Source organism: Acomys russatus, chromosome 16 (genome assembly GCF_903995435.1).
Source record: "Acomys russatus chromosome 16, mAcoRus1.1, whole genome shotgun sequence".
In the NCBI taxonomy this organism is placed as follows: Eukaryota; Metazoa; Chordata; class Mammalia; order Rodentia; family Muridae; genus Acomys; species Acomys russatus.
Genome location: NC_067152.1, coordinates 7,170,140 through 7,185,444, shown reverse-complemented (window position 1 = coordinate 7,185,444; position 15,305 = coordinate 7,170,140). Strand labels below are relative to the sequence as shown.

Sequence of the window (15,305 nt, the reverse complement as noted above, 5' to 3'; positions counted from 1 at the left end):
CTTTCAGACTTATATTACTTCAAAACAGCCTGGGGAACAAAAGTTTGCTTATGTGCAGGAAAAGATAAAAAATAAATGGCAGATGCTGATGAGAACTATTCTCTCAGATTTTACTTTTCAAAATCTTACTGTAGCTCAAAGGAATAGGTTACTTACTTGGTGACTTGCCAATGCTGTAGTTATTAAAGAAACTGGGTTTCTGTGAGTTGACACCTTGTTTATCTACTTGATGGGACTGGGTAGCTTCCTTCAGCTGAGACAGGATTTGCCTACCACTTCGCTGGGAAGAGGCATTCACTTCAAATATCTAAAAAGAGAATATATACATGTTTTTTTAAAAGAAAAGATTTCTTTCCTTTCTTCTTGAGACAGGGTCTCACACTGTATCCTAGGCTGGGTTCAAATGGACACCAATCCTCCTCCTTCAGCCCTCAGCTAGGATTGCATCACAAACCATCCCACACATACTTCCTGCTCTGATCGTGTGTGAACGGGAGTGTGTGCATGTGGGGAACAGAGGATAACCTTGGGTGTCTTCCTCCATTTCCACCCACCCTGGGTGTTTTGAGACAGGGTTTCTCTGTGTAGCCCTGGCTGTCCTGGACTCATTTTGTAGACCAGGCTGGCCTCGAACTCACATTGATCTGCCTGCCTCTGCCTCCCGAGTGCTTATCCACCTTGGTTTTAAGAAAAGGTCTTTTGATTCCTGCGTGGTGGTGCTGTAATCCTAGCACCTGAGGGCAGAGGCGGGGGAATCTCCAGGCCAGGCTAGTTCACACAGAAAGAATGTGTCTCCAAAAAAACAAGCAAGCAAACAAACTGAAGGGACTTTTGGTGAACCTGGTACACTACTTGGCAGCTGGGGAAGCTGAGCTCAGTTCTCAAGTACTTTTTCTTTTTCTCTTTTCTCTTTTTTCCCCAGAGAAGGTTTCTCTGTGTAGCCTTGGCCATCCTGGACTCACTTTGTAGACCAGGCTAGCCTCGAACTCACAGCGATCTACCTGCCTCTGCCTCCCGAGTGCTAGGATTACAGGCGTGCACCACCATGCCCGGCTGTTCAAGTACTTTTTCAATTGAGTCGTCTCCCCCTCACCCTTTCCTCCTGTTTGAAAGAGGACTTCATTAACACAGGCTAGCCTGGGCTCATGCTCCTTCAGTCTAATCTAGGACCACGGGCACACTGCGAGTTTATAGCGTTCACTGTGGCTGGCTACTGACCTTAAACCCGAGCTCCTGAGCACACGCATACACGGCGGCAGTCTTCCCCACTCCTGTCGGCCCTGTTATGAGAATCGTGTTGCAAAGGCGATACTCTTCATCATCTGAACTGCCTTTAAAGTCCATGCTACCCGACAAATCTGAAAAATTATTCAAATAAAACAAAACTATTAATGGGCTGGAGAGATGGCTCGGAGGCTCAGAGCACTGGCTGCTCTTCCAAACGTCCTGAGTTCAGTTCCCAGCAACCACATGGTGGTTCACAACCATCTTCAATGAGATCTGGTGCCCTCTTCTGGCCTACAGTTATACATGCAGGCAGAACACTGTATACATAATAAATAAATCTTTAAAAAATAAAATAAAACTATTAATTGCTTAGGTAGCACTTTTACCTCATGAAACATGGCAATCAAATCTCACAAACTTCTTGCCAATAAATACTATAAAGTGAATCCACAAAGAGTTAAAAAAAAAATCAAACACAAAATCTACTAATCCTGGGGGCTGGAGAGATGGCTCAGTGGTTAAGAGCGCCACCTGCTCTTCCAAAGGTCCTGAGTTCAATTCCCAGCAACCACATGGTGGCTCACAACCATCTTCAATGAGATCTGGTGCCCTCTTCTGGCCTGCAGGGGTACATACAGGGAGAACACTGTATACATAATAAATAAATAAATCTTTAAAAAAAAAAGAAATATACTAATCCTTAAGTTTATGCAAATTTTAGCTAATCTAACTTAAAATGTTCAATTAAGTTAAAAAAAAGAAAACTATAACTCAAAATACCTTCCTGTTTTTCATCTCTTTTTCCCTTCAAATTCTGTTTTTCTTCCAGTTCAGCTCTTCTTTTCCAGTCCTTCAACCAACTGTCATAAAGAAATACATTAGCCGGGTGTGGTGGCACACGCCTTTAATGCCAGCTCTAGGGAGGTAGAGGCAGGTGGATCACTGTGAGTTCGAGGCCAGCCTGGTCGAAAAAGCTAGTCCAGTACAGCCAAAGCTAACACAGAGAAACCCTGTCTCGAAAAACCAAAAAAAAAGTCTGTGTTCAGTATCCAGCGCCAAATAAACAGTGTGGTATACACTTATGACCCCAACACTGTAATTGCACAACTCAGGAGGTCAGAGCAGGGGCATCACAGGTTTATTTTGTATGCATATGTGCATGAGGAAGACAGAGACCAACTCTGAGGAGCTGGCTCTTGCTTTCGGCCACTTTCACACCTGAGCCATTATGACGATCCCTACTGATTTATTTTTTGTGGCAGTGCCTGGCTATGCTGCCCAGACTGACCTTGTACTAGGATTACTGGCAGTACATCATGAGGCCTAGCCCTGGAAAGGCAATTTTGTGAGTTTGAGGCCAGCTTGGTCTACAGAGCTAGTTCTAGGATTGCCAAGGTTACAAAAAAGAATCCCTATCTCCAAAGACCAAAAAATTAAAAAGTAAGAATATATGGATATGATTTTTTTCTTTTTTGGGGGAGGATAAGAGTATCATGTAGTCAGGGCTAGCCTTAAACTGTGTAGTTCAGATTGGAATTTAACTCCTGGTCTTCTTGCATCCATCTCTAGACTGTGAGATTACAGGTGTCACCAACACAACCAGCATATATAATTTTGTTTAAAAATTGTATTATACAGTTTATATAGTGGTAAACTCTGGTGAGTAGAAATAGAAAGAAGACGGGAATAAATAAGTAAGTAAGTAAGTAAATAAATAAATAAATAAATAAGCCCAGCTATGGTGGCGCACACCTTTAATCGCAGCACTCAGGAGGCAGAGGCAGGCAGATTGCTGAGTTCCAGGCTAGCCTTGTCTATAGACTGAGTTCCAGGACAGCCAGGGCTACACAGTGAAGCCCTTTTTAAAAAAACCAAAACAGCCGGGCGGTGGTGGCGCACGCCTTTAATCCCAGCACTTGGGAGGCAGAGGCAGGTGGATCGCTGTGAGTTCGAGGCCAGCCTGGTCTACAAAGTGAGTCTAGGACAGCCAAGGCTACACAGAGAGACCCTGTCTCGAGAAACAACAACAACAACAACAACAACAAAACACACACACACACACAAAAAAAACCAAAACAAAAAAAGCAAAAGAAAACGTTTTACTTGAAATTATTTTCCAAAAAGACTTTCCCATGTAATATTATTACTTTGTAGTTTCTAAATTTTAGTCTAAATAGCGTAACTAAATTCATAAACTATTTCTTAATTCCTTTTCAAACTCTACCGACCTATGTAACTTTTTGACAGCCAGCTCGTTGCCTATGAGTTCACTCGAATTCTGAGGCTGGTACTTTTCTGTCCAAAGCATGTCTTCAGTTCCAGAATCTAAAGTAAAAACAAATAAACACAGTAAGGTATGATTCATTCCTTAACATTCCTTAGACATTTACATTATTATAGATGCAATAAAAGGCATCTATAGAAAGAACTTCATTTATAAAATGCAAGAATGAGCTGGCCATAGTGGCGCACGCCTGTAATCCCAGCACTTGGGAGGCAGAGGCAGGAGGATCTCTGTGAGTTCAAGGCCAGCCTGGTCTACAAAGTAAGTCCAGGACAGCCAATGCTACACAGAGAAACTCTGTCTCGAAAAACCAACCAACCAAACAAACAAAAACAACCCCCCCAAAAAAGAATATAGCTCTAACAAAAACTCCTAACATGCCAACTAACATAGAACCAAACCTGAATGGGTTTACACAGGCAAGGAAGCTGATACTACACTTAAAGAAGTCAGTTCATGAAAATACCCATCATGGCGGGTCAGCGGACTAGAGAGAGGACTCTCGGGCAGTTAAGAGCACTGGCTGCTCTTCCAGAGGACCCAAGTTTGTTCTCAGCTCCCACATGGTGGCTCACAACCGGCTATCACTGCAGTTCCAGGAGATCCAGCGCCCTCTTCTGGACCTTGCCAGCACCACCCATCCATATGGTGCACACAAAATGGCCATACACATAAAATAAAGTAAAAATTTAAATAAAATGGTAGGTGATATGCCATACTAAATATTAAAACATTCCATAAGCCTTATATAAAATAGATTAATTAAATCAACTCAATAGAGCCTGGCTTGGTGCACTGCACTCAGGAGGCAGACACAAGAGGATATCTTAGTCTGAGGCCAGGCAGTACTACACAGAGACCCTGTCTCAAGAAACAAAAGCAAAGGAAAAAAAAAAAATCAACTCAATAGAATACATTGAACAAGATATGCATGTGTGTGTTTACATATACACTGAATAGGAATGAATGGAAAGGCAAAATATACCGAAAAACAATATAAATAATATGATCCCAGGCCTTTGTTTATTTTCTCTATCTCTTTTTGTAGAGCTAGGGATTAAAATTGGGGCTAGTGCTCTACCACTGAGCTACAGAACCAGCAACTGGTGTTGAACTCAACTCTATTGCATAGATAGCTTTTCTCCCCTTTTTTACAGACAGGATTTCTCTGTATAGCCCTGGCTGTCCTAGAACTTGCTCTGTAGACCAGGCAGAAATCTACATACCTCTGCTTCTGGAGTTCTGGGACTAAAGTGTGTGCAGCACCACAGGCCGACTTTAAATTTGTGATGCTTATGACTCAGAGGCCCGAGTACTTTGGGTTACAGGCCTGTACTGCCAGGTCTGGCAGATCTCTGGTTTAAAAACAAAGCCCATAGCCGGGCGTGGTGGCGCATGCCTTTAATCCCAGCACTCGGGAGGCAGAGGCAGGCGGATCGCTGTGAGTTCGAGGCCAGCCTGGTCTACAAAGTGAGTCCAGGATGGCCAAGGCTACACAGAGAAACCCTGTCTCGAAAAACCAAAAAAAAAAAAAAAAAAAAAAACAAAGCCCATGTAAAAGGACAGTGTGGTGAATGCCCACAATCCTAACTTAACTCATGGGTTCAAGGTCAGCCAGGGATACACAGCAGGACCTTGTGCCTAAAAACAAAAAAGCATTCGTAGATGTATAGAATAAAAGTATAAATTTGACAACTACATGTTAGCATGCTTCTCTGTGAGCCAACAAAGCTTTTTGGAAAGCTGAATCAGAAGAGCAAGTTCAAAGCTACCCTGGGCAACACGCAGGAAGACTGTTTTCTAAAAAGGGAGAGAGGAGGCCGGGCGTGGTGGTGCACACCTGTAATCCCAGCACTCCTGAGGCAGAGGTAAGTGGATCGCTCTAAGGTCGAGGGAGCCTGATCTACAAAGCGAGTCTAGTACAGCCACAGCTAAACAGAGAAATCCTGTCTCAAAAAAACTAAAAGAGAAAATTTAAAAAAGGGCTGGGTGTGTGTGTATGTGTGATTAATGGTTAGGAGTTAACAATGTGGCTTAGTGGATAGACTATTTGCTTAGCATGCACAAAGGCCGGGTGTAGTCCTCAGCACCATGCATTCACATGGCATGTAATGCAAGTTTCCAATCCTGGCGCTCGGGAGGTGGAGGCAGAAAGCTCAAGGCCATCTGTTTGAGATCAACCGGGGCTACATAAAATAGTCTCAAAGAGTGAGGGAGTAGAATTGAGAGGTTAAAAATCAAGAGTTCTAGGATGAGAGGAGGAAAAAAACCCAATTTGCCGGGAAAGGACAGGATTTCTGCTCTTGACTCTGTCATCATTTGCTACCAGAATATCATGGACAGCTTCCATCTTGACATAACATGTACTTAAAGCGTGTGCTTCGCTTCTTCCTGGATAGTTAGAAATATACCTTTGGAAGAGTCTAGATTTATCCCAGAAGAGCTGATTCCTTTGTCAAGTTCTTCCAAGTTCCCCTTTATCTTTTCTGGGCTCACTGAATATTCATTTGGTCTCTTTCTTTTTGACTTTTGATTTCCCATTTCCATGCGTTTCCTTTTTGTTTCCTTTTGACTGGCATCAGGCTGTTGCTGTGGACTTGCTGCTTTGGAAATTAGGGAAATGAATGTGCTTACTAATCAATGAAAACAATCTTCGATACCCAATAATCTTCCTATCACTTTCAAATATCCTGTAGACTTACAACATTAGGATGAAAAGTTAAGAATCAAATGTTATGTAATCAGAATAAGCCAGAAGCCTTAATATGTACAAGACACTAAATTGCAATAACTTCATTTAGGGCTTTGTTAATGAATGATTAGCATCTTAACAGAACTAGATCCACCTGGACTGGACTCTCTGGGAGCTGGCAGCACCAAACACTGTGCTGCTCTCCTAAACAATCTCCCTTGCCAACCGGCAGCATAGTTCTGTCTGTGCTAACCAAAGGCTGGGTCTTCATCTTTTCAAAACTCCAATGGACACACAAATGACAACGATGATCACTAACCTTGTTTACCTTGACCCTCAGAAAGTACCTGGTGCTCAATTCGTTTTTTTAGAAGAAATGGAAAATATTTCCCCAAAGAAAATTCAGGATTTGACCACTTTATTTCCTCCAGCAAAAGATTTCTTACTTCTTTAGTAAAATCCTTCCTTGTTCTCATCAACTGCAATGAGGAACAAAATGTACAATAACAAGTCCATAGCATCCATTTCCTTAGCCACACCACCACCAAATACTTCCTGCCTACAAAGGCACTATCAATGGAAGATTAGCTTTACTCACTAAACACACTTGCTCAGCTTTGGAAGGACCTGTTTCATATATTTACTTTCTACTTTCAACTAATTATTCTTTATGCCTTAGTTCTGACTTACAGTGAGCTCCAGGCCAGCCACTGCAAGATAGTGAAGTTGAAACCCTGTCTCAAAATTACATGAGAATAAGACAAGATTTCAGTATAAAGCCTAGGCCAGCCTAAAATTCATCATCTTCATGTCTCAGCCTCCTTCTGCGTCAGATTTACTTATTACGTATCTAGTGTTCTGCCTGCATGTACACCTGCACACCAGAAGGGGGCACCAGATCTCATGATAGATGGTTGTGAGGCACCATGTGGTTGCTGGGAATTGAACTCAGGACCTCTGGAAGAGCAGACAGAGCTCTTAACCACTAAGCCATCTCTCCAGACCTCTTTTTTGGCTGTTCTGGACTTACTTTGTAGAGCAGGCTGGCCTCAAACTCAGAGATCCGCCACCTGGCTCTGCCTCCAGAGTGCTGGGATTAAAGGTGTGTGCCATCACACCTGGCACTTGCCTCTATTATTAATTATTCTAATGTTTTAAGCTATGAGGTACTAGAGAGAAGGTTCAGTGGTTAGGAGCACTCTTGCTCTTGCAGAACTGGCTTCAGTTCCCTATTAGGTGGCTTACAGCTGCCTTTAACTCCAGTTCCAGGGCATATCATGTCCTCTTCTGGTCTCTGTTGGCAGCTGTGCATAACAGACACACACACACACACAATTAAAATTATATATTTTCTTTTCTTTTTTCCCCTTTGGTTTTTCGAAACAAGGTTTCTCTGTGTAGCCCTGACGTTCCTGGAACTCAGAGATCTGCTTGCCTCTGCCTCCCAATTGCTGGCATTAAAAGGAGAATGCCGCCACCTCTCAGCTGAGAATACGTATTTCAATTAGATTTGGTTTATTTTATTTTATTTTTTAAGATTTATGCCAGGCATGGTAGTGCAAGCCTTTAATCCCAGTACTCGGGAGGCAGAGGCAGGAGGATCGTTGTGAATTCGAGCCCAGCCTGGTCTACAAAGCAAGTCCAGGACCACCAAGATAACACAGAGAAACCCTGTCTCGAAAAACTAAAAAAACAAAACAAAACAAAAAAAGAATTATTTATTTTATGTATATGAGTGTTAAATCTGCAGGCCAGAAGACGGCACCAGATCTCATGATAGATGGTTGTGAGCCACCATGTGGTTGCTAGGAATTGAACTCAGGACCTCTGGAAGAGCAGACAGTGCTCTTAACTTCTGAGCCATCTCTCCAGCCCTAGAGTTGTTTTTAAAACTAGAGCCCAGGAAAAGAAGACCACCCTTCCAGCCTAAACAGTTGGTACCCAGTGTCGTCCTATGGAAGCAGGGAAAGTATCACCCAGGCAACCACATGGTTTATCTGATACTCACCACAACAGCAGATTTACTTCTTGGACTGGGATTCAAGGTTGAAAATTCACCAAGAGCAACAACACATTTTGAGAGATTTGTTACTTTAGTATTTAATTCCTTACATTCAGTTAACAGAGGACAAGAAGGTGGCTTCAAATGCCATAACCAATATTCTAAAGAAAAACAGAAAGTATCCTAAGTTATACACCATTCATTTAGCAAATATCAAATACACAAACATGAAAAGGCCCGACAAACTTTAGTATATATGAGACTCTGAGTTCAATTCCCAGCAATACAAACACCACCACCCAGCAAGCAAGCCAAAGCAGCTATATGGCTAAACACAAATATCAAACACCCAGGCGAACACATAGTGTGCAAAATGCATATGTCACCCATGCCATGGCACACCCTACAGCTCCAACCCTCGGGAGCTGGGGACAGGATGGAGGGCACAAGGCTTGCCTAGGCTCCATAACAAGACTCCCACCAGGAAACAGGTGATCAAAATCACCTCGTCTTCTCCTGAATTTGTGAAAATGAGTAAATTCCAGCAAGCTAATTTGGTTTGAATCTTTTAAAATCAAGGTTGATATGTAGTATAAAAAAATCAAGGTACTATTTAGCGTTTTGATTTAGCGTCTGTTTAAGGATTTGATTTTTTGTTTGGTTATGTTGTTTGTTTTTAGACAGAGCCTCACTAAACTTGCTGTGTCCCTCAGACTGGCCATGAACTACAGATTCTCAAACCCAGCCTCCCAACAAACCCAAATTTAAACATTAGAACAATATCCTTCAAGGTCCCTTACATCAAAGCTGCAAAGATGACAAAGGGGTAAGAAAAAACCCTCTGCCTTCTTTGCTCTGCATAGGCGCATCATCAGTAAACTTGAATGTAGTGATAGGAGAAAAAGGGTGCTTGTAATCACTAAAAATCAGCAGAATGCTATACAGCCAGAAAAAGTACCCCACTAAAAAAAAACAAAGAAACAATTTTTTGAGCTGGGCATGGTGGCACACACCTGCAATCCTAGCACTCTGGGAGGCGGAGGCAGGTGGATCTCTGTGAGTTAGAGGCCAGCCTGATCTACAAAGCAAGTTCCAAGGCAGCCAGGGCTACACAGAGAAAGCCTGTCTTGAAAAACTTAAAACAACGACATCAAAACATTTATTTTTTTTTAAAGTACTTCTTTCTTTTTTAAAAACAGGGTATCATAATGTAGCTCTGGCTGCCCTGGAACTTGCTGTGTAGATCAGGCTGGGTTTGAACTCACTGACATCCTCCTGTTTCTGCTTCCTAAGTGACGGAATTATTATACTTTGTATGTGCGCCTGACTGCATGTTTAATGTTCCACATGTCCACAGGTGCCCATCAAGGACAGAAGAAAGTCTTCCCTCCTGAATACACAAATCCCAGATCTCCTGGAGTTACAAGTGGTTATAAGCCTCCATGTGGGTGCTGGGACTTGAACCCAGGTTATCTGCAAGAGCAGTAAATGCTCTTAGCCACTGAGCCTTTTCCCAGCACTTTGCTCTTTGTAACAATAAAAACAAAACAAAACAAAACCAGAGTTTCCCCAGGCGGTGCTGGCGCACACACCTTTAATCCCAGTACTCAGGAGGCAGAGGCAGGTGGATTGCTGTGAGTTCAAGGCCAGCTTGGTCTACAAAGTGAGTTCAGGACAGCTAGGGGTACACAGAGAAACCCTGTCTCGAAAAACAAAAACAAAAAAGAAAGAAAGAAAAACAAAAAAAGAGATAAAAAAACCAGAGTCTCACTATATAGGCCAGAAGGGTGTCAAACTCTTGATCCTCCTGTGTCACGCTCCAGGTGTTTGGGTCACAGGTGTGTGCCACTCTCCTTAAACCATATCCTCACCTTTACCTTTCCCTGTGCTGAGGGTCAAACCTACGCCCCCCATATACAGGCAGGCAGGTACTCTATCAACCCCAAGGTGTCCCTATTTTTTTTAACACCATCTTACATAGTATCATCATTAGTTCTCACAGGGGACGCTAAATACTTAGCCCATAACTCAGGAGGCTAAAGCAGAAGTGTGGCTAAGTTTCAGGCCTGGGATACGTTAGTTTAAGGCCAGGCTGGGCAACAGACTAAGAGACTCTGGCTCAAAAATAAATAATATACTCGAGGCTGGCCTGGTCCGTGCAGTGAGTTTCAGGCCAGCCAACCTATACAGAGAAACCCTGTGTAAGCAAACAAATAGACCCACACATAAACACAAAGCAAACAAACTTACTGCCATCCTTCTGCTGCACGTGGACAGCCCTCTGGAAACTGGTACTCACTGCATTGTATGACTCTAAAACAGCAGCTTTCTTTGCAATCTGTCGTTTCAGTAAGTCTGGCAAACCACTCATTAGGAAATCACGCTTTGCTTTAAATTGTACATCACAATCATGAGTTTGTTCTGATGAGTCTTGACTTTGAAGAAAATTATTGAAAGAAAAAAAAAAAAAGCAAAAATTATAAGCACCTAAACGAATAATTCCCAGGACCCACAGCATGGAGGTCATGTAAACAACTGTTTACATGTCTATACAACATGTGTGTATAGACATGTAAATAAATAAATTGATTAATGTAATAAAAATAATTTTCAAAGTAGCCAGGTGTAACGGTGCATGACTTTAATCCTAGCATTCAGGAGGGAAAGGCAGGTGGATCTCTGTGAGTTCTGAGTCCAGACTAGTCTACACAGTTAAGTTCTAGAACAGCCAGAGCTATACAGGGAGGCTCTGTGTTAAAATAAATAAAGTAAAACAAAGTAAATAATAAACTATGTAGGGCCAGTGAAATGGCTCAGCAGGTAGCGGTACTTGCTACCAAGACTGATGACCTGAGTTTAATCTCCAGGGCAAACATGGGAGTAGGAAAAACAAATCTCTGGGCTATACACATCCATATACACAATAAGTAAATAAATAAATGCAAAAAAATTTTAAAGAATGAACTATCTAGAAAACAAATATTTTAGAATTTTATCTTCAGGCTAGTGGAACTGCTCAGTGGTAAAGATACTTGCCAGCTGAAGAGATAGCTCAGAGGTTAAAAGCACTGGCTGCTCTTCCAAGGTTCTGAGTTCAATTCCCAGCAACCATCTATAATGATATCTTATAACCATCTCACAACCATGTACAATGAGATCTGGTGCCCTCTTCGGGTGTGCAGGCATACACGCAGGCCAAACACTATATATGTAATAAAAAAATAAATCTTTAAAAAAAAAAAAAAAAAAAAAAAAGGTACTTTGGAAAGGCACTTGCCACACAAGTCTGATGAAACTGAATTCCATCCCTGGGACCCAAACAGAGGAAAGGACAATTGACCATTTTCCAACATAGGGATACACCTGCACAGACAGACCACACACAAGAAATATGAAATCTTAAAAAAAAAAAAATTTTTTTTCAAAACTAGGCACACCCAGTGAATTAGCTGGTAAGCCAGGCAGTGGTGGTGCACACCTTTAATCCCAACACAAAGTAAGTCCAGGACAGCCAAGACTAACACAGAGAGACCCTGTCTCAAAAAACAAAACAAAACAACAACAAAAAGAAGCTGGTAAAATTCTTTTTTATTTATCTACTCATGTTAAAGACAAATATGTATACATTTAAAAAGAATGTATACATTAAAAAACAAACAAAACTGTCTTAGCAAGGCAGTGGTGGTACACATCTTTTAATACGAGCAGGCAGACCTCTGAGTTCAAGGCCAGCATGGTTCTACAGAGTGAGTTCTAGGACAGCCAGGGCTACAAAGAGAAACCCTGGCTCGAAAAACTAAAATGATGATGATTAGATGAATAAAAACAAAAAACTGTTTTCTGAGACAAGAGTTTCTCTGTGTAGCCTTGGCTGTCTTGGACTTGTTTTGCAGACCAGGCTGGCCTCGAACTTACAGAGATCCACCTGCCTCTGTCTTCCGAGTGCCAGGATTAAAGGCGTGCGCCACCATGCCTGGCTTGACATTTTTTTATAAGTACACACACACATACACATAAAACAAAACAACCCCAAAAGACTTATTGTGTTAACAAACAGCTGAGATCCCAGCATTTGGGAACAGAAGCTGAAAGGGAACAGCCTGGGCTGTGTAGTAAACTCAAGAGCAGGGCTAGCTGCAAAGGGTGTTTTCCTGCATGTATGTCTGTGTAAGCCTGTCAGAAACCCCGGAAGTAGAGTTACAGACAGCTGTGAGCTGCCAAGTGGGTGCTGGGAACTGAACCTGGGTCCTCAGGAAGAATAGTCAGTGTTGTTAACCACTGAGCCATTTCTACAACCCCCATCAATAACATTTTATAAAAAGTTATCCCAGGGCTGGGGAGGAGACGTAAGTGGGTAAAGCACTTGCCATCCAAGTGTGGAGACTGGAGGTGGGATGCCAGGACCCACACAAAAGCTGGGTAATGGAGGCCATCTGCCTCTAACCTCCACGTACACATACACACATGTGAACACATGTACTCACAAATAGGCATAGGCGCACACACACACACACACAGAGATTTCAAATGGCCATTCACATCTAACTAAACACATAAAAATAACTTGTAGTCCATAAAACATTCAATGTTTAAATATTTGTATTGAACTGACCTGCTGTCATCCAAATCAAAGACAGGAATGGCTGTTCTTTTAGTCTTTTTGGCACGAAATAAAGGAGCAATTTTCATTTTTCCTTAGAAAAATCAATACTTGGGTTAGTATTAAATGTTACCATCTCCACATATTTTCAGTTGTTTTCAAAATTATATTCTAAAAATTTTAGAATCTAGCTTCTTAATTATAAAAATACTATATAATAATGCTTCACTAACTTGGTAATACCAGAATCCCCTGGAATACTTTTATTTTTAACTACAGAATCCTATACAGTATGTCTCAAAATTTTGCTTAACATCTAGGGAAATACCTAAAGATTTTTTTCCTTTTTTTTTTTGGTTTTTTTGAGACAGAGTTTTGTATCTTGGACAAGCTGAATTTTATCCCTGAGGCTCAAGTGTAAACCACAAAGTGGAAGGCAAAGACCACACCTGAATTGTCTTGCACCCATCTTGCACCCTCCCATGGGTGTAACATACAAACCAACCAATTGATAAATAAAAGATAATGAAATGTTTTAGTGAACACAGAAAAATTTGAAAGACAAGTTTAGGAGCTGCCAAGTATATTTACAGAAGTACAGTAATTTAAAATATGTCCAAAAACAAAATTTAAAAATAAACATGTTCAGCCAGGCATGGTAGCGCATGCCTTTAACCCCAGTACCCGGGAGGCAGAGGCAGGAATATCACTGTGAATTCGAGGCCAGCCTGGTCTACAAAAGTTAGTCCAGGATAGCCAGGGCTACCTAGAGAAACCCTGTTTCCAAAAACGGAAACAAAACAAAACAACTAGCCTGTGACAGGAAATCCTGTCCCACAAAGCAAACAAAAAGAGAGGCAGAAATGTGCTTCGTAGCATGCGCCTGCAATCCCAGCACTCTGGGAGACAGAGGCAGGTGGATCTCTGTGCATTGCAGGCCAGCCTGGTCTACAGAGTGAGTTCCAGGATAGCCAAAGCTATCAGAGAAACTCTCTCAAAACCAAAAGAAAAAAGAAAAAAACCAGGCAATGGTGGTGGAGCACACCTTTAATCCCATCAGTCAGGAGGCAGAAGTCTGTAAATCTCTGAGTCTGACGCTAGCTAGTCTATTGAGTGAGTTCCAGCACAGCCAGGGCTATATAGAGAAACCCTGTCTTAAACAAACAAAAAAACCAAATAAATAAACAACACCCCCCCCAAAAAAAACCCCAAACCATACCAAAACCAGGCATGATGGTATGTGCCTTTAATCCCAGCATTTCATAGGCAGAAACACAGATCTCTGTAGCCAGTTCCAGGCCAGGGCTACATAGTGAGAGACTACTTCAAAAAAATAAAACAAACAAGACCCCTAAAATTTCTATTTTATAGGAAAAGACATTAACTTTACACCAGAAAATCCAGAATTAAATGCTCCCAAACAGTCTACTATTCATAAAATGGTATTAAATCCAATTACCAGGGCTACGTTTAGAAGGCTTGTTAAGATTTTTTCCTAGTACATCATTCAGATTCTGAAGTTTCTTCTGATTTTTCTCTGGTTGCTTTATAGAAGTTGGACTTGAATCTATTAGTATCACAGAGTCCTAAGAGAAAGGGGAAAAAAACTTTAATACAACATTTTCCTCTCATTCTTAGCAGATTCTAATAACCCCAGTCAATGCCTAAGCCTCAGATAGTTCTGATAACACAGCCTGTGACTACAACTTTTAGGGATTGGGGTGTAACAGAGAAAATGAAGGAATTCCCTTTTCATTATACTTTCAGATTCTTTCTAACTACAGATTTTTGCAATTTCAACATATAGCTCACTAGCTAGCCAGCTTGCTTTTTCTCTCTCTCTTTCTTCCTTTGAGACAAGTAATCTCACTTTGTATCCTGGCTGTCCAGACCAGGTTGGCCTGCTTCTTTCTGGGGTGCCTGGGTTAAAGGCATGCGCCACCATGCCCATCTTCTTTCTTTTGAAAAGGTTATTATCAACCAGGCATGGTGGTACAGTCTTTAATCCCAGCACTCAGGAGGCAGAGGCAGGTGGATCTCTGTGAGTTCGAGGCCAGCCTGGTTTATAAAGTGAGTTCAGGACAGCAGAGGCTACACAGAAAAACCATGTCTCAGCCAGGCGTGGTGGCGCACGCCTTTAATCCCAGCACTCGGGAGGCAGAGGCAGGCGGATCGCTGTGAGTTCGAGGCCAGCCTGGTCTACAAAGTGAGTCCAAGATGGCCAAGGCTACACAGAGAAACCCTGTCTCGGAAAAAAAAAAAAAAAGATAAAGTCTCAGGTAGGCCAGACTTCCCTTGAACTTATATAGGCTGAGATCACCATGAACTTCTGATCCCTCTAATCTATGTTCCTAGTGCTAAGTAAGAGTCCAGGTATATACCACAACGCCTTAAGTTTTGAACTGCATACTTAAATGGCCGACTCTACAGGATGTGAATTATATCTCAAAAAACCTATTTTAAAAGATAGAAGGTCGTGGCTTTTAGAAGGACAGTAAAA

At 41.9% G+C, this 15,305-nt stretch overlaps 1 protein-coding gene across 1 annotated transcript in view; it reads right to left on the bottom strand.

The window, feature by feature from the left end:
* Positions 1-15,305, bottom strand: part of Atad5 (ATPase family AAA domain containing 5) — a 45,075-nt gene that overhangs the window by 15,736 nt on the left and 14,034 nt on the right. Inside the window, exons 5-14 of the mRNA XM_051158093.1 lie at positions 14,265-14,391; positions 12,818-12,899; positions 10,456-10,640; positions 8,212-8,366; positions 6,523-6,682; positions 5,923-6,111; positions 3,456-3,552; positions 2,008-2,087; positions 1,219-1,358; positions 157-307 (exon numbers count right to left, since the gene is read on the bottom strand). Of these exons, the coding sequence (XP_051014050.1) occupies positions 157-307; positions 1,219-1,358; positions 2,008-2,087; positions 3,456-3,552; positions 5,923-6,111; positions 6,523-6,682; positions 8,212-8,366; positions 10,456-10,640; positions 12,818-12,899; positions 14,265-14,391 (1,366 nt within the window). The remainder of the gene's footprint in view (positions 1-156; positions 308-1,218; positions 1,359-2,007; positions 2,088-3,455; positions 3,553-5,922; positions 6,112-6,522; positions 6,683-8,211; positions 8,367-10,455; positions 10,641-12,817; positions 12,900-14,264; positions 14,392-15,305) is intronic.